General features: G+C 50.6%; 1 protein-coding gene across 9 annotated transcripts in view; it reads right to left on the bottom strand.

The window, feature by feature from the left end:
* Nucleotides 1-923: 923 nt before the first annotated feature.
* The window catches only part of osbpl8 (oxysterol binding protein-like 8), a 59,195-nt gene continuing 36,991 nt past the window's right edge, over nt 924-23,127 (bottom strand). For 5 of the 9 annotated variants that reach the window (XM_062482716.1, XM_062482723.1, XM_062482717.1 and 2 more), the window contains 20 exons: nt 13,946-14,019; nt 12,212-12,292; nt 11,396-11,497; nt 10,996-11,199; nt 10,017-10,101; nt 9,519-9,678; nt 8,621-8,840; nt 7,431-7,615; nt 7,156-7,237; nt 6,860-6,958; nt 6,610-6,706; nt 6,290-6,388; nt 5,905-6,002; nt 5,675-5,764; nt 4,720-4,856; nt 4,080-4,265; nt 3,456-3,609; nt 2,546-2,651; nt 2,085-2,190; nt 924-2,002 (listed from right to left, as the gene is read on the bottom strand). In XM_062482716.1, coding sequence (XP_062338700.1) covers nt 1,870-2,002; nt 2,085-2,190; nt 2,546-2,651; nt 3,456-3,609; nt 4,080-4,265; nt 4,720-4,856; nt 5,675-5,764; nt 5,905-6,002; nt 6,290-6,388; nt 6,610-6,706; nt 6,860-6,958; nt 7,156-7,237; nt 7,431-7,615; nt 8,621-8,840; nt 9,519-9,678; nt 10,017-10,101; nt 10,996-11,199; nt 11,396-11,497; nt 12,212-12,292; nt 13,946-14,019 — 2,498 coding nt within the window. In that variant the 3' untranslated portion in view covers nt 924-1,869. Of the gene's footprint in view, nt 2,003-2,084; nt 2,191-2,545; nt 2,652-3,455; nt 3,610-4,079; nt 4,266-4,719; nt 4,857-5,674; nt 5,765-5,904; nt 6,003-6,289; nt 6,389-6,609; nt 6,707-6,859; nt 6,959-7,155; nt 7,238-7,430; nt 7,616-8,620; nt 8,841-9,518; nt 9,679-10,016; nt 10,102-10,995; nt 11,200-11,395; nt 11,498-12,211; nt 12,293-13,945; nt 14,020-20,818; nt 21,465-23,127 lie in introns of those variants that run through there. The other 4 variants (XM_062482720.1, XM_062482719.1, XM_062482724.1 and 1 more) reach the window with 4 other exon arrangements.

The raw sequence follows: 23,127 nt of genomic DNA, 5'->3' as shown, positions 1-23,127 counted from the left end.
TATATTACAGCAACATGACGACAATAAGCGGATACACGGGTTGTTCCCTTGGTTTTAGTGCCTCGGTGAAGAGAGTGAGAGAGAGGAAGTGAGAAAGAGAACAGAGTGAGAGAAAGAGAAAGAAAGAGAAGGATGAATCGGAGGGAGAGAGAAAAGAAAGCCTCCTCTCTCTCCTCAGTGGCAGGAGTCAGCTTCCGGAAAACTTGCAGCGACAACGCTCACGGGGGGAGGGGCCGGGGAGGGTGGGGAGGGGAGCCAATCAGGACACTTCTCTAAGGCGTCATATGGCACGTCCACTCCAAACACTGATTATGCCCCCTCTCCCCCCCTCCCCTTACACACCTACCCCATCCCACCAACCCCCCCCCCCCCCCCCCCCACCCAGCAACGCCCCCGCTCCAACCCTAGACCCCCCCCCCAGCCCCACTCAGAAAGGCACTGTTGTATTTCATGACCACATTCTAACGTCTGTCTTTTTTATTTTCTGCTAAGATGAGAGTGACGAGGCGGTGATGATGATGCACACGTACGCACGCTCTCACGTACGCACGCTCTCACGCACTCACGCAGCCGACATACAGAAGACACACAGGTCAATGGGTGTTTGAGACTGGCTAGCACGCACAGCAGTGTAAGTGTGTGGGTGTCTCGTGGAATAAGACACAACTTCTAGCAGTGAAACAGTCCCATTGCTATTTACACTGGGCAAGGACTGCCGTTCTACTCTACACACCGTGTTTGGCCGGCCTAACTTCTGGATGTCTAACTAATATTCTGCATTGTCGACAATGGTGAGAATAGCAACTATAAAAGTACATGTCCTCCTCACTCCCACCATACTACTAAGTGTTCGACTAGTTTTCATAATAACGTTAAGACAGCAGAGGGTAATAGTCAACAGAACGTTCCTTGTACCTTACATGCTAATCAGAGATATACTTCATGTCAAGCATCTATGTTTTTACATTGTCCTTGTATGCAAAATGAGAGGAATATTTCCTTTGATTTGAACAGCAAATTAAGAATGAAGAATTCAGGAAATTATTCTCTTAACCTTCTTTTTTTTGTTACAGTTTGCCTTCCTTTATTTTTTTCCGGTCTCGTTTTGCCGTCAAATTGAGAAATTCGAGCCATTTTGAAAATAATTCAGAAAAGTCACATATATTTGGACCACTTCAACGTGTTTTTTCCCCTGCTCCCTTTTTCCAAGTCAAAGCCTACTCACAAAAAGGACACACCAAACAAAAGGGGAAAAGAAAAACATCTTAAAAAATGATAATAAAATAAAACATGTTTTTCATGACTTCTCATGACTTCGGTGTAAATCATTCCCTGTGTGTGGGGAGCTGTCGGAGGCCGGGGGAGAACAGCCTTCTCAAAAGGTGAAATACCGGTCTGTTCTCAAATTGAAATGGCCTCCACCACACCAGCGCTCACGCCCAAGCTTTTCATATTCCATAGGATGGGAAAAAGTTTAAGACGATATGCCACACTCTCCCCTTTCAAGCCATGACCACCTCGCCCCAGTCTCCTTTGTGAAAAATATGGATCTTACAGTTGTCCGTGGTAACAGCGAGCAAGTAAAAAATAAATAGACTTTAAAAACAGTGTTCATGTGTCGTGTCTTCCTCAGGAGGGCTTGTGTTCCGGACGTGTGTGGTTGCGGCCCTTCGTTTAGGATGTTTATAAGAGAAGAGAGAGTTTTCAGGGGCGAGGGAGGGTCGGGGGTCATGTTTGGGGTTTTGGAGGCAGGTCAAGTCCCTGTTACTCCTTGGTCTGTAGACCCCCTGTAGAGTCCTGGAGTTGGACGAGCGTGTGTGTGTGTGACTCTCCATCTCTCTCCCTCTCCGAGGGCTATGGCTGCTGCTGCTACTTGAAGAGGAGGTTGATGAAGACCTGAACGAAGATGAGGAAGATGATGATGGCGTAGTCTCTCTGCTGGAGGAAGCCTCCCTCGGACGCCGTCTGCCCCGCAGCTCGGCTACGCAGCACACTGATACTCCTGAGGAAGGACACACACACACGGTTATTTAGTTCATTAACATTAATGTCATACACACACACACACACACGCTCCCACCCACCTGTTAATATCCTCCTGTGTTTTTTTGATAGAATCAATGGCACTTTGAAGTTCACTGAGGTCGGTTCCTTTCTTCCTTAAGCGGCTGGTGTGCTTGCTCTTATGTCCTGAAACGCAGGAGCAGCACCGGGTCAGCAGAGGCAGGACGTGTTGACCTCCCCACGCTCCTCACCTCTGAACCAGCCCAACACTGGCACACGCTAACACACGCTAACACACGCTAGCGGGGGGAGAGATTCTGCCTGCCTCGAGGTTGGTGTGCGGCTATATGATGTGAGCTAAGGAAGTGTACTACTGAAGTGTGTGTGTGAGATTGGTTACAATGCTGGGACCACTTTTGGCCATGGTGCTGATGCTGAGAAGTTTGCTAAAATGTAGACTGTGTGTGTGTGTCTGTATGTATGGATGTGTGTACTACCTATGCATAGTATGTATGTGTGTGTAAGTGTGTGTGTGTCTCACGTTCGCTGCCAGAGGAGTCTTGGCGGTCGGGCTCAGGAGAGGAGCAGCCGCTCTCAGGACTCTTCGGCTTGTCGCTCTGCTTGTGCTTTCTCTTTGGCCCCGTCACCTAGGCAACCAGACACACACACACACACGCACGCACGCATGAAGACGGAGCCAAAGACACCAGACACCAAATCAATGTGACACACACACACACACACACTATCATCACTCCATCTGGTGGAAAACTAATACGGCTTTAACAGAAATGACTTAATGTGTACATTTTAAAATCAGGTATGCTAACAAGTAAATTACAAAAAAATTAACACTTAAATCTAACTAACAAAGGCTGACAAAAATTTACACACACACACACACTATACAACATGCTAATCACTAATGCATTTGGTAGTGGTCAGCTGTGATGCCAAAGTGCTAATTGACCACATTCAGGTGGAACTTTCTAACACACCTTCATAAATGGTCATGTGTACACACACACACACACACACACACACACACACACAAACTGACATTGTGCAACTGAATACTGTACAGTTTATAGCATATAGAGCGCAGAGCAACTGAAAGACAAAATAGCCTTTATATATGAGGGAAAAACCAGCAACAAAAACATGACAAAGTGGTCCATGTGACCAGGCCGGAGAAACAGACGACATGGAGGGTGCAGCGGGGCGGCGCCCACACGGAAGCAGCCAATCACAGGCGATGGCGGTGTGTGTACTGTTTTGGTGAATGGTGGGAGCGCAGGCAGCAAACGGACGGGCAGTGATAAGAACTGAAGAAGCGGCAACGGGGAGAAAACCAAAAACGAAAAAAAAAGACAAAAAAAAGAACAGAAAAAGGTCTTTGGCGAACAGGGCCGTAGGCGTGAGGGTGAGGACGGGTCAGGTGGTCGACCTACCTGGCACTTGCAATTGTCCCTCCGCGGCCCCTGGTTACTGAGACTAATAACACTGGCAGAACGTACCATAGGGGTGCGGTGGCGAACCTTAGTCTGGATCCAGCCGTCTTTCTCAAACTGAATCATATCGTTCAGAGGATCCCACGGACGGGTGCTGCAAGATGGGGGGGGGGGGATGAAAAGAGAGAGGGGAGGGATGGAGAGAAATGGAAAGAGAGAGAGACAGAAAAAGAGATGGGGAATCAGGACACCAGTGGGTGATGTTGTGACCAAGTCCATCCACTAGAGGTCACAAGGCTCCAGTAGGCCATGCCGAGCTGCTGCACACAAGGCCAGGGGATGTCCACATTGGAACAGATGAAGTTCAGACACTCAGTTTGACCTGTCAACCCCAACCACCCAACACCCATCATCCACCCACACCTCACCCACACCCAGCAACATCTAACCCAGCCCCAGCCCTGGCCCAGGGCCCAGCCCCCAGCCCAGGGCCCATCCCCGGTCCATGGCCCAGCCCCAGCCCCGGTCCAGGGCCCAGCCTCAGCCCTGGTCCAGGGCCCAGCCCCAGCCCTGGTCCAGCCCCAGCATGCGACCCATAGAGGCCTCCAGAAGGGGACGACTCACTCGGCATAGCGGTAATGCCACTCCCCAGTGACGGAGTCCTGCTCGAACAGAGAGGGGACCCACTCCTCACACTTGGCCTTGCGCTCTCGGGCAGACTTCCTCTGGGCCTCCTCTAGGATGAACTTCTCGTTGGTGGCCTCGGTCTGGTCCTTGTTGTTGATGGCTCGAGTCACATGCTGCCACAGCCTGGCAGAGAGGGGGAGGAGGGGGGCAATCAGCCAACAGAAGTGACACTAAGGGACACAGTGGATGAACGGTACAAAATAACATGTTAAAGACAGAAAGAAGAGGTTGTTGTGAAAGAGGATGTTCATGAGCAGAATGACAGAGGCTGGTAGGTCTACAAGTGTAGAGAGCAGCAGATAGATATAGATATCTCTATGTACATGTGTGGTATCTCTCTGTAGACGTGTGGTATCTCTATTTAGACGTGTGGTGTCTCTGTAGACATGTGATATCTCTGTGGACGTGTGGTGTCTCTGTAGACGTGTGGTATCTCTATTTAGACGTGTGGTGTCTCTGTAGACATGTGATATCTCTGTAGACGTGTGGTGTCTCTGTAGACATGTGGTATCTCTATTTAGACGTGTGGTGTCTCTGTAGACATGTGATATCTCTGTAGACGTGTGGGGTGTGGTACCTCTCAGACTCGTACTCGCCCTGCTCCTCCGGGGGCACGGTGCAGCGAGTCAGCCGGCTCTGCCTCAGGTCAGGGGTGGGGTTCCAGAACGTGTCCACCACCCCTGTCTTCTTATCGTTGATGAAGATCTCACTGTCCTGGAAGCACACACCACTGTCGTTAGGCAGGGTACCACACACACAGAGACACACACACACAGGCAACACACAGCATTCTAATCAGTTTAGACTAAGGCCAAATCTTCCCTCTTCCAAACACATATCCACTAACTTAACACACCAATTTGTCAAGTCATTGTTCAGGTATTGAACAGGCAGTGCAGAACTGACAGCAAATGAGTAAAAGAGCTGTATCAGTATTGACCGGTCCAGGGATGCGGGCCTACACACACACACACACACCCACACAGACACACACACACACACACACACACACACACACACACACACACAGATTGTGATTCTGGTCACAGACCCCCAGAACCAAGCACATCCAGACTGAGAGGTAATTACCCAGAAGACCCTGGGATGGTATGAGACAGAATAATAATCCAGGAGATTGTTATGTGAGACACATACACACAAGAACACACACACAATTTAACACCGACACACACACACACAGTGTGCAGTGAGGCTTGGCTCGTGCTGGGAGAGAGGACACAGTGATAGCCGCACACTGCCAGACCCAAAATGAAACCCTGACACACTGTACCCACAGTCTGATCAAACCCCGGCAGACCTGGCCCGACCTCGTCCACGTAGACTCCTCAGTCCCACAGCTCGCCAGCCCACATCGACACAGCCTCGCCACGCAGAGGCTCGCCCCCAAAACCACATTCGACACGACCGACGAGACGCCGTCGACGGACGCCGCGCCCCGTGTGACCGGGCCCGCGAGGGCGTGTGTGTTCATGGGCGTGCGGTGGCCCTCTCTGCTCCCTGCGCTAACTCACCCAGTGTCCCTCCAGCGTGGCCAGGACTTCCTTCCCCAGTTTGATCTTCCCGGAGATCTGGTTCACGCTGTCACTGCTGCCCAGGAACGGCTGGAGGAGGTCAGCCAAACAGGTCGTGGGTGAGAGGAGGAACCAGCTCATGTAAGCAGCTCAATACAGGAAGGATACAGGGCGGGAAAACAACACTGACGGTAATGGAACAGCGACTGGCGGCTGCGGGCTGGATGTACCTTCAGTTTAAACTCCAGCTGGGCGCTGTAGCCTGTCTTCTCACAGGCGATGGTCACCTGACCTGCCAGCTCCAGGGTCATGGTGCCATACAGGATACCTGAGAGAGGGATGGAGGGAGGGAGGGAGGTAGGGAGAGGGAGGAGAAGGAGGGAGAGGAAAAAGGGAGAAGAAGGAACGGAGGGAGGGAGATAAGAGAAAGCTATCACTGTCTGGACCGCCAGCAGAACAGAGACAAGACCATCCCTCCAGCTCCAAACCACCCGAGCTGGATATCACACAGAGGAACACTACTGTTCTAGAACACCCACGCGGCCGCGTGGTGTAGCTCCCCCCAGCAGAAGAGCGCAGCAGGACAGCGGGGGGAGGGGAGGTGAGAGGGCGTACCTTTACAGTGGGCGTAGGGCATGTTCATCACGTAGTCCTCGCCCCTGTTGAGGAAGGACAGACGAGCCTCTCCGTCCAGTATGGCCGACAGGGAGTTCCCTGCAGACGCACACACACACACACACACGCGCACGAGGCACGCCTGTCAACATCCCCGACCTGGACACGTGAACAATCGGCTGAGCAGATCCCAGTGCTGCACCCGTGAAAGCACAGCGTGTTTACACACTGTGGGCCTGCGATGCCGTCATCACTAGAGAGACATGGTCCTGGTAAGGTAGCGTGAGGCTCTGTCCTGTGTGTGCGGGTGTGCGGCGCACCGTAGAACTTGGACTTGGCCAGGATGCTGCCGCTGAGACAGAAGCCGTCCTTCCTGTTGCTGACGTAGAAGGCCGACACCGGGGGGTGATGGGACACCTGGGTGGAGACGGCGACGGGAAGTCAGGAGACAGGAAGTCAGGTGACCGGAAGTCAGGAAGTCAGGTGACAGGAAGTCAGGTGACAGGAACAGGAAGTCAAGAGACATCCACCCATAGGTCCTGCAGAGGGCGTCGTCCCCGGGCGGCTCACCTGTTCAGAGATGTAGAAGGTCTTGCTGTTGGTCTTACTGTGGAGCCACATGCAGCGGAAAGTCTCGCCGATGATGGGGTTGTACGGCTTCTTTAGTCCCTGTGTTTGGGAGCAGGGAGAGGAAGTGTTCAGTGTTCCGGTTTACTGAGGGAGTGACACACTCACGCGTTTCACTCACAGACTCTCACGCCCTCTCATACAAACCCTCACCCACACACACACTCACACTAACAGCCTGGCCAAGTGTTCAGACATCTCTACTGAAGGAACAGACATGTTGTGGTGTTCCTGTTCACCTTTGGCTTTTTGTAGAACCCAGAGATGTACCACTTCACCACCTTCTTCATCCTGTTGTAGGCGTTCTCCTCAACTGCAGACCTGGAGAACAAAAAAAACACCCAGCGTAAGCAGCTGTGTCTTCGAACTACTCTTCATTTCATTTATTTGATGCGCAAATCCACAAGCTGTTCTGTCCTGTGATTGTACTGTCCTGGTAGCCGGTGCTGTACTCAGAGCCTATTCAGAGAGGAAATCAGCATAGAGCGTCACCAGGCAGGAAGTCCATACGTACTCTGACAGGAAGTCTGCGTGGAAGTAGTAGTCGGAGAGCTTGTCGAGGAAGGAGCGGGGCTCCAGGATGAAGGTGGGCAGCACCACCTTGGACAGGTCCATACCCGGTCGCACCTGCTTCAGCAGGGTCCAGATCAGAGACTTGTTCTCCTCCGACACCGTCTCCGTCTGGGACGCCTCGCCAGCCTGGGACACGCGCGCGCGCACACACACACACGCACGCGCACCTTTAGCCTCCACTACAAAACGAGCATCTCAATTCAGTCTATCTGAAAGTCTATCTTCTGTCGCCCCATCAGGTGATGATCTCGTTCAACGCGTCCTGACCTCAGGGAGTGAGGAAGTTAAATAAAGACATGCCAGACTGACACCATCTCACTCCGGCTCCAACACCCTACACCTCCGGAAAGCTCTCTGACACTGGGCCCTACCACGGCTATTTCTGGAGCCGGCAGAAAACGGTTCAATATTTCATGCAGATGAGTACATTATACAAGACCCTTTTTTGAAACCTCGGCCACTTCTAAACTACATGCATCTTAAACGTGTTCTCTTGCCGGCTTTCACGCTTGTGTTCACCCAGCGAGAGGATGTTCGACTTCGCAGTCGCATCTCCACTGCAGTGAGAATCCTGTCAAGGGCGAGCTAAGCAGTATGTGTGTGTGTGTGTGTGTGTGTGTGCGTGTGGAGACAGTTGTTGTTATGAAGCCGGGCTGGGTGGGGGCTGGGAGGGGAGGTATGCTCCGTCTTTGTGGATGTTGGGGTTGCGATGCTGCCTGAGGAGGGTGTGTGTGTGTGTGTGGAGGAGCTGTGTTGTGGGGATGAAAGAGGGGCTGTCAGAGGCTTCATTCTAATGGATGCTGCACATGGACTTGGGGAGTCACGAATACACCTCTCACACACACGCATGCATGCGCAGGCACACAAACACCTCTAACCCCCGACATTTCGATTCGAGATAATCCGATGCCCTTCACTTTTTCCAACTCGATTAAAACAAAGGTTCGCCTGGTATTTATACCGAGTGAGTTTGACCCATTCTCGTTCGATTATTCTACTCGTCACACGAGCCAATCAGAGCGGGCCTCTCCACGCCTCGCCCAAAGCTCCTCCTTCTAGCACAAAGCAGCCAATAGCAATCGCCGACACACGCAGCCTAGTGCTGTGAGCCAATCAGGGCGTGTCTCTCACCTCTCCCAGCTCCTCGTGAGACTGCTCCAGGTAGGGGGTCTCCCGCAGCGCCTCGTCCAGGTCGATGTACGAGTCGTCCTGGCGTTCCGACGTGTCGCTGTCGCTCTCCTCGCTCTTCTCCAGGCCCTCCGGGTCCGACTCCTCGTGGTCCGGCTCGTTCTCCCGGTCGGACTTGTCTGAGTACAGGTCCGGGTCTTTGAACTGGTCGCTGTCGTTGAACCTGGGGAGGGAGGAGGGCTCGGTGTTTACAGCCTGGCACTCGCACCAGGACCACATCACTGGGTAGTACACTACTGTGTATGGTACTTGTCTTTTCACTTTTCACTTGTCTTGGGAGTCACTTAGGTACAATTTGTGTATAACTTTTTTGATACACGGCTGTAATGCAGCAAATTATTTGAGGGGAAAGTACCTGTCAATCAATTCTAATTATCCATCTACCAATACTACCCATCTAGCTAAATCTACATCCCAGTAACACAGCATGACATCCAAACAGTACAGTACAACATGCAGGCATTAATCAGATCTGCAGTTGCCCCAGCCAGTCAATAACACCGGATCTCCTGGGTTATCTCCCCAGGACATAGTGGTAGAAGCAGCCTGAGAGCTCTCTGAGTGCCTGTACCCCAGAGCATCGCTCATCCACAACTCTCTCAACAAGTTCAAAGCCTAGAGAAGAAAGCCTGTTCTTATTCCACGAGGAGGGAGAACGTCCACACTCGACCAGTTACACTCTGCTACTCTGTATTCTCCTCACGCAGGCTGAGTACAGGAGGGGGGAGGCAGAGCTGAGGGGGGGAGGCAGACAGATGATGGGGTTGGTGGTGGGGGGGCAGACTCCACGGGGGGTGGGTTGGGGTGCCACTGACGGAGAGAGCAGGGGGTCAGGACTCACTGGAAGCCCTGCATGTTGTGGGCTCTCAGCAGGCTGTAGAAGTTGATGTGGGAGTGTTCCCCAGAGCTGGCCAGCTCCTCCTTGCCCTCCCGGATCATGGTCCGCTTCAGCAGGCTGGAGCACTTCAGAGCCAGCTCCAGAGCATCCATCCAGCACCGCCCTGGAACACAGGACACCACCTTAGACTTTCACTGATATGGATCATGAGATCCACGCACGCACGCACGCACACACACACACACACACACACACACACACACACACACACACACACACACACACACACACACACACACACACACACACACACACACACACACACACACACACACACACACACACACAGGGACAGGTGAGACACACACACCAGGAGACACACAGGGACATTCACACAGACACACAAACAAGGACACACAAGGACAAGCAGAAACAGAGGCTTCTACACCAGGGGAAGTTAAATGAGAACCCAGGAGAAGCTGCTTTAACGTTGTCTCTCACCGTCAGACTCGGAGGCAGCTCGGAAGATGAGGTGGCTGCTGGGTAATGGCTGCGTGATGGAGCCCACCGCTTCCCCTTTGGGACCCTGGTTACACACACACACACAGAGGTCAGACCACTCTCACTGATATGCAATATAGCATCAAGACAAGATAGTTCACCGCCAGGCCTGTACCTGAGGGAAAGGAGTGTGTGTGTGTGTGTGTGTTAACAAAGGTCAACACAGAGACAGAAAGAGTCGGATTAAAAGGAAGCTGCCAAACACAAACTTAAAGGTGAACAATTACAACCGGGGTTTATTCATGAGATGATCTTTACTCGTCCTCCATCAACACATTGCCACTAATACGAGTCTGTTCCTGTGTTGTCCCTCCCAGCTGTGAAGAGGCCCTTAGAGGAGAGGCTACAGCACAGGACACAAGCTGTAAAGAGGCCCTTAGAACCCTTTAAGACCCCTGGTTGTAAAATTACAACGTCACTTTTAGCTCTCTAATTGCTTATTTCTTTTTTTTGATCACATTTATCCAATGCCATTGCAAGGCAAGACAATAGGACCCATTGGTTATGTAAATGTGGTCTTTCCCCTCAAAATGTTTTGCTAATGTGTTTTTTGGAGAGCTAAAAGTGACGTAAAAGTGAATCACCTCCTCCTTATTGAAAATCCATGGAATGGATGGTTCTCAACCCTGTCCTCAGGGACCCCCTGTCCTGCATGTTTTAGATGTTTCCCTGCTCCAACACACCTGATTCAAATAAATGGCTTGTTATCTAGCTCTGTAGAAGCCTGGTAACGAACATGCATTTGAATCAGGTGTGTTGGAGCCAAGACATCTAAAACATGCAGGACAGGGGGGGTCCCTGAGGACCAGGGTTGAAGACCTCTGCATTAACCCATCACTTCCCCCCTCTTCATAGCTTCCCTCCCCGGTATAAAACCCCGTCAGGGAGGCCCGAGCGTAGCGGCCTTGCCGTCCTGTACCTTGACAGCCCAGATGGACTGCTCCAGGGGGTGGAAGAGCTTGAAGCAGAAGCCGTCCTTCTTGGAGGGCCTCTCGATGAGCTCGCAGGCGTTCAGCAGCACGGTGCCCACCCATTGGCCGTTCTTGTGGGTCTTGTAGATGAGGAGCACGCCGGGCTTCAGCACGCACCACAACTTGGTCCAGCTCTTCAGCGTGCCCCGGATCTACACGCACACACACACACACACATGTTGAAGTAACTGGTTTTATCTAATCGTCAAATCCCCTCACTGGAAGCGTCTCCAGACTAGCGAGGCGTGTTCTGAGTACAGGGGGACTTCCCCTGTTTGGATCTCCATGCTTCAGAACAAAACATGCCATCCAGGAACCCTAGCACCAAGCAGTTGTTGTCAAACTGACCTTGAGCCAGTCGGCCATGACGATGACGGAGGGGTCAGTGATGGTGCTGAGCAGCTCCTTGGTGGCTCTCTTCTTCTCCTCCCTGTAGTTCTTCTTCTGCACCTGTGGGCAGCGCACAGCTATGACGTTAGCTACTGTACCGTACCACTCACAACCTCCATCTCACTAAGAACCAAGACCCTGGTGGACAACCTATTTCCTTTACCTCACCAGACATCTTCCAGAACGTCAATGCCCGATGAACACACCATTATTTTAAAGATGACTTTAATATTGGATTTGGAACTTTTGTCACGCCGCAGGGCAGTTAACTGTAAGTCAGAGACCATATCTAAATGGGGAGGTGTTGAAAACGTCTCCCCAGCGGGGTGTGAGACGGAGCCTAACAAGCACATGGAGCAGGGCCTCCTCAGTACTCAGAGCAGGGCACCTAAGGATAGACCAGGCCACACAGCATTACACACGGCTGACTTTAAACAGGAACCATGGGCCAGAACACTAATTCTATTTGCTGTTCATTTCAGTCGCCATCTCTGAGTGTTGCGGCTAGCCATTTAGCAGTCGTGACTTTCCGGTTGATACATTGGATTGGTTATATTGATCGGGAGGAAACCTTCTCGGTTTAATGGAAAGGCATGATTTCCTTGGGCGGTCATCACAGCTGCTACTGTGAACTTTACAAATTGCCTTTGAAAATCCAATTGAAGTTGGAGAAACGGGTTGATTTGGTGTACCGTATTGTCTAGCTTCAAGACCTCGCGTTTGAAAAGCAAACAGAAGTTTGAAAGCAGTTGGATGGGTGTGTGCGGTCAGTACCTTGAGAGACTCCTTCTTGGTGAGCTTGCTCCCGGAAGCTGACACGTCCTTGTCAGAGCCATTGTACAGCTTGGTCTCCGACTGGGAGGACAGAGGAGAGAGACCTTCAGCATAACAATGACCACCTGATAACCAGGTACAGGACTCAAGCTAGACTGCTGGGAAACAGTAGAGGGGAAGGACCAGGAACTTACACCTACCAGTACTTTGTTTTTCAAACGGCAAGAAAACTTGAACATAAGTTTCATATAGTCATGTACAGCGTACGTGCTCTTTGAGAGTGAGATGTTCATCATCCCTCGGAGGACACAGCCACTGTAGAGGCCTAGGCTGTTAGTCTCATTGTCTGTGCTCCACATCCAACCCCTTCCATTATGACTTGTTCTAACCCATGACTCCTCGAGTCGGCGCCAGGGCTGAAGGTTCTCTTTCAGAGAGGCGTTGCAGACAGGAGCGTGAGCCCCAGGATGGAGGGCAGGTTAGGGGCTGGATCTCACCGGGGGAGGGACCAGAGCTCCAGAAGGAGAAGCTGGTATATCCACTAGCTAATGCAGAGAAAACAACCTCCATCCCTGTTTCCCTGTCCTTCACTGTGTGTGTGTGTGTGTGTGTGTGAATTGTGTGTGTGTGGGGGAGAGGCGTCAGTGACATTGCACTTCCTGTTTGAGATTGGTGCATTGATTTGGGAGGAGTGAAGGGAGGGCTGCGTGCCCATAGACAGTGGCAGTTGTTCAATGCCGTCAACTGCTTGTGGTGAAGACAGCTTTGCCTTCCCATTACCGAAACGTAAGCAGGGATATTTTAAAGTTATTTAAAAGCTCTTTGAGACGTCACTCAAAAGTTTGTAATGAAAATGTTTAAAGAAGACGTGTTTCTTTTTTCTTACCAAGGACAGTTTGAATATAGGGATTTAAAACGTATGCCGTTTGCCTCGATTTGTGTGATTCAAGTCTCTTTGAAGTAGGGACCTTTGAAATGTGGTGGTCGTCATCTTCTGCTCATCCAGACTGATTAAACATGGTGCTTGTGGAGCACGGGGGCGAATCAAAACCTCGACCCTCCCACTAACTCCACACGGTGTCAGCGGTGATGAAGGGAGGAAGGAAGGTTAGAGAGAGGAGGATGGCTCCGAGTGCGTCTGTTCCAATGACAAACTCTTAACGAGGATGCAATCAAAGTCCTGTCGGACTCAACCCACTTCAGCACGACTCGGAAGACCGCTCATGTCCATGTGAGCGGTCTTCCGAGTCGTGCAGGCTGGCTTAACAAGCTTCATGTAGGATTAAAAAGCCTGAGGGCATCTTTCATGTACTGCAGGCTGCTGCCGCAGTGAGAATTGAAGGGGTTCGCTACGCAGCTTGTGTTTATCTGAGAAATACATCTGTTCAATATGGATTTGTTGAGACGTGAACACCGCGTTTGCGGTAATTCCCCCGTGGTCTCATCAGAACCAGCTTCCACACGCTCGCATAAACACACACTCGGTTACAAAAGCACGGTGCCCTTTCGCCTCAGACCTCGCCTGCTTCTTCCTAATCAGTGACTGTGGTGAACCGTTAATGGGAGGCGATTACTAACACAGGGGGAGGGGTGATGTTCGTTTCAAACGTATTGATTGGTTTCTACTTCGGGGAGGACAGGGGAGTGCGATCCGTGAGGAGACGGGGTCTAGAAAAAGGAAGAGGGGAGGCTGGGCGGAGAAGTGGAAGCTTCCGGCGTGTTTGAAGACAGTACCTTGCTCTTCGATATAGAGTGGGATGAATCTTCTTTCAGCGGCAAGGGCAGGTCTTCTTTCCCCCTGTCGAAACCTGCAAAAAGCACACAGAAGGATCGGCACAGGGTCTGCAACACACACACACACACACACACACACACAAACGTGGAGCGTACGCCAACCCCCCCCCCACCACCACCCCCCCACCTCCCCGAAAAGCGATCAGACCGTCCAGAAGCTTCACCTGATGCTGGAGTGCTGGAGAGAGGAATGTCCAACAAGAGTGTGGAAACATGGAGGACAACCAACGTCGGCTCTTTAAACCACCCAGCGAGAAGACATAGCTTTGAATATTTCATGGCTGTTCACGAGCCATATTTAATGAGCTCTAATGAGTGATTGAAAGTGCAGATGGTTCATTCGCCTCTCTGCGAAAGAACAAGTCACACAGCTTAACAAGATTGACTGACGTTTGAAAAGAACACACTGTCGGTTTTGAAAGACGTCCCATCACACTGTTCGTCTGGCAGATTCAGACCTGCCGTCACCCCCACCAGCACAACTCATCCGTCACTGTCCCATCGCCACCCGAATCACATTTCCACACAATGTCTCATTAGCATCCAAGCAAAATGTGCATCGATATATCTTCAGCAAAACGAGGTTTGTTCTGTACTTTGGTACCTGGCACATCTCGCCGGTTATAGTGAGCCCAGTGTAGAGCGTGGCAGCGAGGCAGTGTGGTGAATTCTACATGACACATTTGAGATGGGTTGAGATGGACAACAGCACAGAGAATATGAACACCAGTTGGCGCCTGGTCTGAAGCTACACTGAAACTTCAGTCTGACGCAGAGGGAAAGCAGAATACCAGAGGACAGAAACACTACGAAGACAAGCGTGGTTGATTACTTCAAACAAAGAAAACGCTGATTTCACAAACAGCAGCAGCCTGAGAAAACATTTCCAGAGATCGTTTCACCAGGCCATTTCTTTGATACACTTCCGTGCCATATTTATTCGGAGGCAGCTTCAAGGTAACACTGCTGAAATAACACTTACGCAGAATAAATCAATATCAACCCCAGGCCGGATATTAACAGATTCTGACAGCTATAAACAGGGGTTTACAGCAGGGTCCTCCTGGTGCTAGACAGAGCAAGATAACTGGTTTATGAAGCACTCGGGGAGTGCTTGCTAAGTCGAAATATGTCCATTAGCGGGTGCTTTGGCTCTTAAAAACCACACTCCCTCATCAGTTCACACAGACAAGGATGGAAGGGCTCGGTATTGAGAAATGTAATGGTGGCTGAGAGCCTTCAAAAGCCAGGGTTAGCCAAATAAATCAGCCTGGTCCTAAATTACTCTACATTCAATTATTCAGACCGTAACGTTTACCATCAAACACAGCTATAAAACAAACATGACTCATCTATATCTATCCAGAATCCACTGGCTGTCTGATGCCAAATGTTCTGAATCGGACATTAATACTGCTTGACAATTGATGTAATAGAGAAAAGGATTATTCATAGTCATCCTATTAGTTGATGGAACAACATGACTTGTCAGGACATGGTTGGAATAGTCTAATGCATCGTCTGAAAAGCAGACTGCAATCATCTGCAACCCTTCCAATGGCATCTTTCAAGACTCACACACACACACACACACACACACACACACACAGCCGGATCAAGACCACCTCACTTATAAACACCAGACTGGAACTCATCTCAACATACATCCTTATCAGTAATCAGTAGAGAGAGATGGAAGGGAGATGAAATAAAGAAAGGGCTGGGCATGTCTTAAAACCCAGGGTGCTGACGGCAGCTTGTACATGAAGAGGACATGTGATGCAGTGAGCTAGTGACCCACAGGAAGAGCCAGGGAGGGAGTGTGACGCTAGGCCCAGGTGAGAGGCACCGGCCTGTCAGTCCATTGGCTGGACTGACATCAAACTGCCCTCAAATATGTTCAGATAAAGGCCTCGTCGTCCTAATCCTATTTATCACAACACAGACCTAAAAACAGACAGACATCTCCAGTATTTTATGTTGAGAAGCTGCACAGTCGGAACCGAATCCTCGCCGAATTATTGTATTGTATTATAATAATAATATATAATAATATTCATTAGAAGCCGCTCCACCGTGGTGGCCAGGAGAGGTCTTGTTCCTGGCTCTGAGTCGCTGGAGGCAGAATGTGGCCTTCAGCTCCGAGCAGGTCTGGACCAACGCACGCAGATGGTCTGGTCCATGTCCGTCCGTCCCCCCCCCTCTCCAAAATGTCACGGCAGCCCTGCTGCCACACGCCCGGCCGAGCTCCGTGAGGTCAGAACCCAGCATGGAGAGGGATTCATCATACAAGCGTCCAGAGCCTGTCATCTCCCACTCCGTCGTGACAATGCCATAGGTGGCTCTGTGGCTTCCTTCCCCCCCGAGGGGAGCGCAAAAGGAATTCAGCCGGCAGGTCGGTATTGTCAGTTGGATTTCTTTGAAAAGGTTAACGATGACTCATGTGGTGATTGGCTGACTGACTCAGTGACTTCCTCCTTTGCTTTAATACAAGGTGTCGTAATGAAACAGTCACAGATATTCACTGTCACGTTTTTGTAAAGGAAGCACCTGTGTGACATCTGTAGAAAAACGAGCACGGTCACACACACATGCACAAATGTGCACACACGCACACGCGCGCGCGCGCACACACACACACACACACACACACACACACACACACACACACACACACACACACACACACACACACACACACACACACACACACACACACACACACACACACACACACACACACACACACACACACACACAGGGACAGGTGAGACACACACACCAGGAGACACACAGGGACATTCACACAGACACACAAACAAGGACACACAAGGACAAGCAGAAACAGAGGCTTCTACACCAGGGGAAACACCTCAAGACAAGTTAAATGAGAACCCAGGAGACACACACACACACACACACACAAACAAGGACACACAAGGACAAGCAGAAACAGAGGCTTCTACACCAGGGGAAACACCTCAAGACAAGTTAAATGAGAACCCAGGAGACACACACACACACACACACAAACACACACACACACACACACACAAGCACCCAGGCAAAACTCAAAACCCAGGGAGCTGTTGCTCACAGACAGGTCGAAAGATAGGATTAAAAAGAGAACTGGAGAGAGAGATTATAAATGGACAAGGGGAAATATGAGGAGGGAGAGAAGAGGAGGAGGAGGGAGAGAAGAGGAGGAGGAGGGAGAGAAGAGGAGGAGGGAGAAAGTCTCAAATGAGCTAAACCTCCTAAATGAGGCTGTCAGGGACAACCGTCTTGGCTAGGCGTCGTGTCCGAATCATGACTTGTGAAAACAGGAAATGCTGACAGAAAAGGCTTCTTATTAAGCTCCTACAGCAGAGCTCTCTGACTCTCTGGCTGCAATCCACCAAGATACACTGCACTGGGCTAGAGTTGGATGACTGAAACGATATCGAGTTGCAGACTTGGGTGTGTGTGTGTGTGTCTGGGAGTGTGTGTGTGAGCATGCACGTGTCCTCTGTGAAAGAGACAGGCATGACAGCAGCAACAGTCAATCAGTCTGCACAGGCCCAGCTATGCGACAAAACACCAGGGAACGGGGGGCGGAAGAGAGTGAGAGAATGATGGACAGAGAAGTGAGGGAAGAGAAGAGAGCAAGGACCGTGCCCGCCGTGTGGATGGCTCCCAGCTGAGCAGTGTCAGACGAGTTCTGAGGAGACGTCATTTCTCCAGCTCTCATTGGGTCCTCTTCATCTGCCATCGTCACGGCTCTGTTCTCCAGGATTAAGAAGAAACGAGGAGGAGATCAATCCTTTTCTGAACCGGGTATAAGGACAGTCAACTCGAATAGAATCTGTTTTTTTTACTGTTTGTTTTCAAGGTATCGCTCACATTCAAATGTATCCTTAGCCCACACAACTACTAACATTAGAGTTTTTTCCCGCTCTGTGAAACTTAATATTAGGATTTGATATTAATTGAAAGCAGGATTACTTGACTAGAATAAACACCAAGCAAGCTGATGAAAAAGCACAGTTTCCATGGAGAATTGAGTCCACGTCCTCTTTTCCTCGGGAACTCGAAAACGACCATCTCAGAGAACGATGACGCAGCCAAGCATTTCGGTGAGAGGAGATGATGCCATGGCAACCACCGGCATGACAATGACAAAATGTGGGGGTCGTTGTCAGCAAAGCTCACTCGACTGAAACATGAGTGTGCGCACGTGTTTGTGTGAGGGTGTGCGTGCGTGTGTGTCAGAGGGAGGCTGGGAGCAGAGTGCAGATACCTGGCGCTGATGATGGTAGGGGCTGAACAAGAGCAGGTGCTTTTCCAGTTACTGAGGTACAGTGAGAAGGAACATGAACACCCAGCCTTCAGACAGCCTCTCTCTCTCTCTCTCTCTCTCTCTCTCTCTTATTCACACCGTCTGTTCCCATCCTATCCATGTCCCATCCTTCAACTCCACCACGTCCTTCTGTCTCTACATCAGAGTCTAAAAGGCTTGAATGCTCGCTCGAGTCTCATACACTCATATCTTATACTGTGTCGTAGTAGCATGGCCAATTTGGAAAGATGCCCTACTTTTCTCAACGTAAAAAAGCCCATACTGTGAGTGATACAGCCCCACAATCAAACATCTTTTGATTATTGAACAGCTGTGTAATCACATGCTGCCATGGTAACAGTGACCTGGAGGCCACACCACATCCATCCAACAGTTGAAGATCCTTCCCCCTCAGTTGAAATCGGCCTCTATTCATTCACAAGCCCCGAAAAACCCACCCTCTGACAGCCAGCCAGGAACCAGGCAAGCGTCCACAATCAAACCACAACAAAGGAGTTGTCGGAAAACTAGACCTGTTGAACCCGATCCTCTTTCCGCGCCGACTCCCGGAGGAAGACGGCGCTTAATCTTTCAGGGGGGGGGGGGGGGTCGTGTCCCAGTCAGGCGGCTGTGTGCGGCTGTGTGCGGCTGTGTGCGGCTGTATGCGGCTGTGTGCGGCTGTCTGCGGGAGGTCCCAGGCATTAGGGACGCTGATAGGAGCCATGCCGTGGTCTGGAGCATGCAGGGCTATTTAAAGAAAGGTGCCCATGTTAAGCTGCCAAGTCACTGGCCCTTCAACAGCCCTTCCTGGGCAGAGCGAGCACCCAGTAACCTTGAGAGATGAGTGGGGAGGTGTGTGTGTGTGTGTGTGTGTGTGTGTGTGGAAGAGGGCAGAGCAGAAGTCCAAGCTTGATGTGTCAAAGTAAATGGCAATATTAATTAACAGTGTTTCCTCTATGTTGATTTTGCCGTGGCGGCCTGCCAGCTAATTGCACGTGGCTGTTGATTCGATAGCGATTGCTGAACGCCCTTGCTCACGTTTGTATTTTAGGTTCATTATTATGCTGAAGTAGTTACACTGCATTAACAAAATTTAATTAATAGTGGGTTTATTGTTATTATCTGCTAAAGAATGCTTAGCCTATATGTCAAAATCAAATTAAGCAGACAGTCTACACATGCTTTCGAGTGGCCTACCTTAATCGATAGGCTAGGCTACTGACCATTTACAATAAGTTACGTCAATTATTAATTGCCATTTAGAACATACTTTATGAGCGGAGTAGCCTAACTTTATTGCTTTGGGGGAAATAGGACGAAAATATGTGCAATATCACATTAGCTATTAGACAGTAGACTATAACATTAACCTGCTCTGAAATATAGTGAACTTCGTTTTGGCTGGGGGGGTGGGAGGGTATTTTTTCTGAGTGAAAATATGGAAGTCACTGTAGCTCTTCAAAGTGTGACTTGGAAAACCTCAGACCTGACTGGCACACACCCATGCAGAGTGGGAACACTATCACAACATCTCACTCAGAGCTCGAGAGAATGACAGGAGGAAGTTCCTCCGTAAGAAACCAAGCGATAGGGTGAGATAGAGAGAGTGAGAGAGAGTTACAGACCGTGTGAAAGCTAGAGAATGGAGGGAGGCTGCCAGTCACAGAAGCCAGAGCATGTGGATTTAGAGAGTGAAAGAAAGAAGGACAGGTTCAAAGCTGGAGGGAGAGAGGGAGGGAGGGAGAGAGAGGGGGAGGGCGGGCGGTCACCATCGGCAGTCCTTCTAACAGCTGTCAGCTCTTGGCCGAGAGCGTTCTGAGCTGCCTCAAATCAAGATGAATGGAGACGAGGCCTGGGAGCTGACAGCTAGGAGAACCTGATGGTGCTCACGCTCTCTCTCCCTCTCTCTCCCTCTCTCCCTCTCTATCTCACGCTCTCTCTCCCTCTCTCCCTCTCTATCTCACTCTCTCTCTCACTCTCTCTCACTCTCTCTCACCATTGCTCTCACTCTCTTACTCTCTCTCACTCTCTCTCATTCTCTCTCACCCTCTCTCACCATTGCTCTCACTCTCTCACACTCTCACACTCTCTCTCAATCTCTCCCTCAGTTTGAAATCAGCTCAAAGCAGCCACAGTTACACAGATGGCTCGCAATCTGAAAGCTTGGAAATACAAGAACACAGCAATAATAACTACAACAGCTTCAGACGATATGTCCTGCAACACCGTTACCGACACTCCACAGAAACACTTCTACAAGAGAACTACAAAGTTTGCTCCCAGAAAACCCCCACAGAACACGATCCAGGGTCGGGATTCTACTGCTCCAGGGAAGCTATCGAACGGTGCACGACTAGCTACAGTGCTGAGGTTCTAGTCAGCTACCAGGTCCTATACACAGGTACTAGCACCACACCAGGCTTCTGTCCCGACGTGGTGGGGGGGGGGGGGGGGGGGGGGGGCGCTAGCGGAAGGGGGGGGCAGCACACACCAACCTGGCAGGGAGATGGGCGACAGGTCGTTATAGCCTCCGAAGGAGGCGTTGCGGATCAGCTTGCGTCCGTCGGGGTGGGGGGGGCGCACGGACGAGGTCCCGCCGCACGTGGAGAAGCGTCGGCGGCAGAGCACTCCCTCCTCCTTCATCATGGGGCCGCCGGGGGCCAGGAGGCCCGCCGAGGGGCGCCGGGACGAAGTGGGGGTGGCGGGGGCGGAGGGCGCGAGCCACGAAATGCTCCGGTCTGCTGTCCGCGCCGCAAGTCAGCCAGCGAGTCAATCGACCAGACAGACAGACAAGTCAGTCAGACAGCCGGCCACACTCACAAACCCCCCCCCCCACACACACACACACAGCAGTACGGCAGCTCGGTCTCTAGGCACTGGAGCGACGAGGCAACGCTTCAGTTCCCTTCTCTGTCCTCTGTCCTCGCTCTCTCTCTCTCTCTGTCTCTGTCTCGTCTGTGGGCTGGGATGAAGTGCGAGGGAGCAGGCAGTACTACACTGACGCATCAGGGAAGCCCCGCCCCCTCCTCCTGTACAGGGTGGAAGAGTGTCATCGTATCTTCCTCCTGCACAGCTTCTACACCGCGGTCCCCTCTCCTCCTGCACAGCCTTTCAGAACAAACTCCTCTCAGCTCATAGATTTTCTTTCGGTACTAATAATGGTAGTGTTTAAAAAAAAATATATATATATATTTATATGTCACTGACATCCTTTATTCGCCACTCCTATTTCTTTCTCCTGCATTCTCACTCTCTCAGTGAGTATTCACTGGTTCCGTATTTTCCCTTTTGTGTACCGTTTTTTCTATATCTGTTGATACGGCTCCACCTTAATGTACCCCTCCCTCAGTGCTGCTCTTCTAAATGCACAGACACACAGATACTCTTCGGGTTCTACCCCCCTTCTCAGTCTACCAACGCAGTATCACAAATCAAACACACCCTTATAGCAATACACACACTATCTATCGTCTCTGCCTATGAGGATAGAATGAAGCCTCTCTTGGACAAAACACTAAGACCAAGCCAAGATCTGACCAACCACACACACCGATTCCGTCGGCAGAAAGGATGTATTTAAGTCCCATGGGAGGACACTCACCCTGCCACAGATATTCACGTGACCATTCACAAAAACAAACAACCTTTTACGAGGAAAGAAGCACAAGAGGACAAACTGACAAACCTGAAACAGATTTTCCGATAAAGAAACCAACAGCATCCTACACTCTAAATTGTGACCTCTGAGGCAAATTGTAAAGTGATATTAAGGCACAGGGATATCCAGTCACAAGACTGGATGCACGGTGAGGAAACAGCTGGGAGCAGATCGATGCTGACGCTCCCTCGGGATACTGCGGGTCTAACACCGCAATCTGGAGGAGGACCAATCAGACGAGTCGGAAGCAGAAAAGGAGATTGGAGGAGATTGGGCTTCTTTGAAGGACAGACACCATCCTGTGAGAGCACTTTGGGTCCACAAGGAAAGAATGTGACAAAGAAGATGCTAGTGCGTTCTCAAACCGACTGCTCGAGTCACTCTGGTGAAAGTGAGTCTCACAGGGCACTGGTGGTTATCTCTGCGGAAGGGAGACGGCCTGACGTCCTTATCAGTGAAACCCCATCTCCTGGCTGCCAAGTCCTTCAGCATCCCTGTATCCCTTTCAGCTGACCTGCCCTGCTTACGAGCTAGCGTCTCGGCTTGGCCGGCCACCGCCCGCCACATTTACACTGGTTTGTTCTGTCAACAATGCCACTCGAGTGGCATCCGCCCAAGCAGGGTTTGCTATCACCTGTCAGGGACATGGCGTGGCACCATCCGTGGCTGTGTGCTTAGGCAGAACACGTAACCCTCTTGATAGCAACTACTTGGTGGTTTGGTGTCATGGCGTTGCTTGGCAACCCATTCAAAAACGCCTTACAGTGCAAACAGATAAATCTGTGCCAATGGCTGCCAGAATCGAATGAACTAATTAGCACGGGTAATTATAGTTGGATGTTCTGGCGCATGATTAATTCAAATCCCGGGCCTAATTAACTTGCTACCTCAGCAAAAGAAAGTTCAGGTGGGTCATGTCTGACTGAACGGCCTTCGACCACAGAACACAAATTCAACTTGAAAGAAGAAAAAAAAAAAAACTGTCAAGAGTTGAGCTAAAGTCACAAATGTGATTATTTTGTTCATCTCATTGCCCATGAGGTTTACTCGGTTTTCTAGGTGAGAGAAGCCAGGAAAGGTCAAAAGACAGCTTGCAATGTACTCTCATTTGAGGACAGTGTTTGTTAAGACTAATTAAAGAACCCA

This window comes from Osmerus eperlanus, chromosome 17 (assembly GCF_963692335.1).
Source record: "Osmerus eperlanus chromosome 17, fOsmEpe2.1, whole genome shotgun sequence".
In the NCBI taxonomy this organism is placed as follows: domain Eukaryota; kingdom Metazoa; phylum Chordata; class Actinopteri; order Osmeriformes; family Osmeridae; genus Osmerus; species Osmerus eperlanus.
The sequence above is the reverse complement of the archived record's forward strand: the minus strand, read 5'-3'. Positions and strand labels throughout refer to the sequence as shown.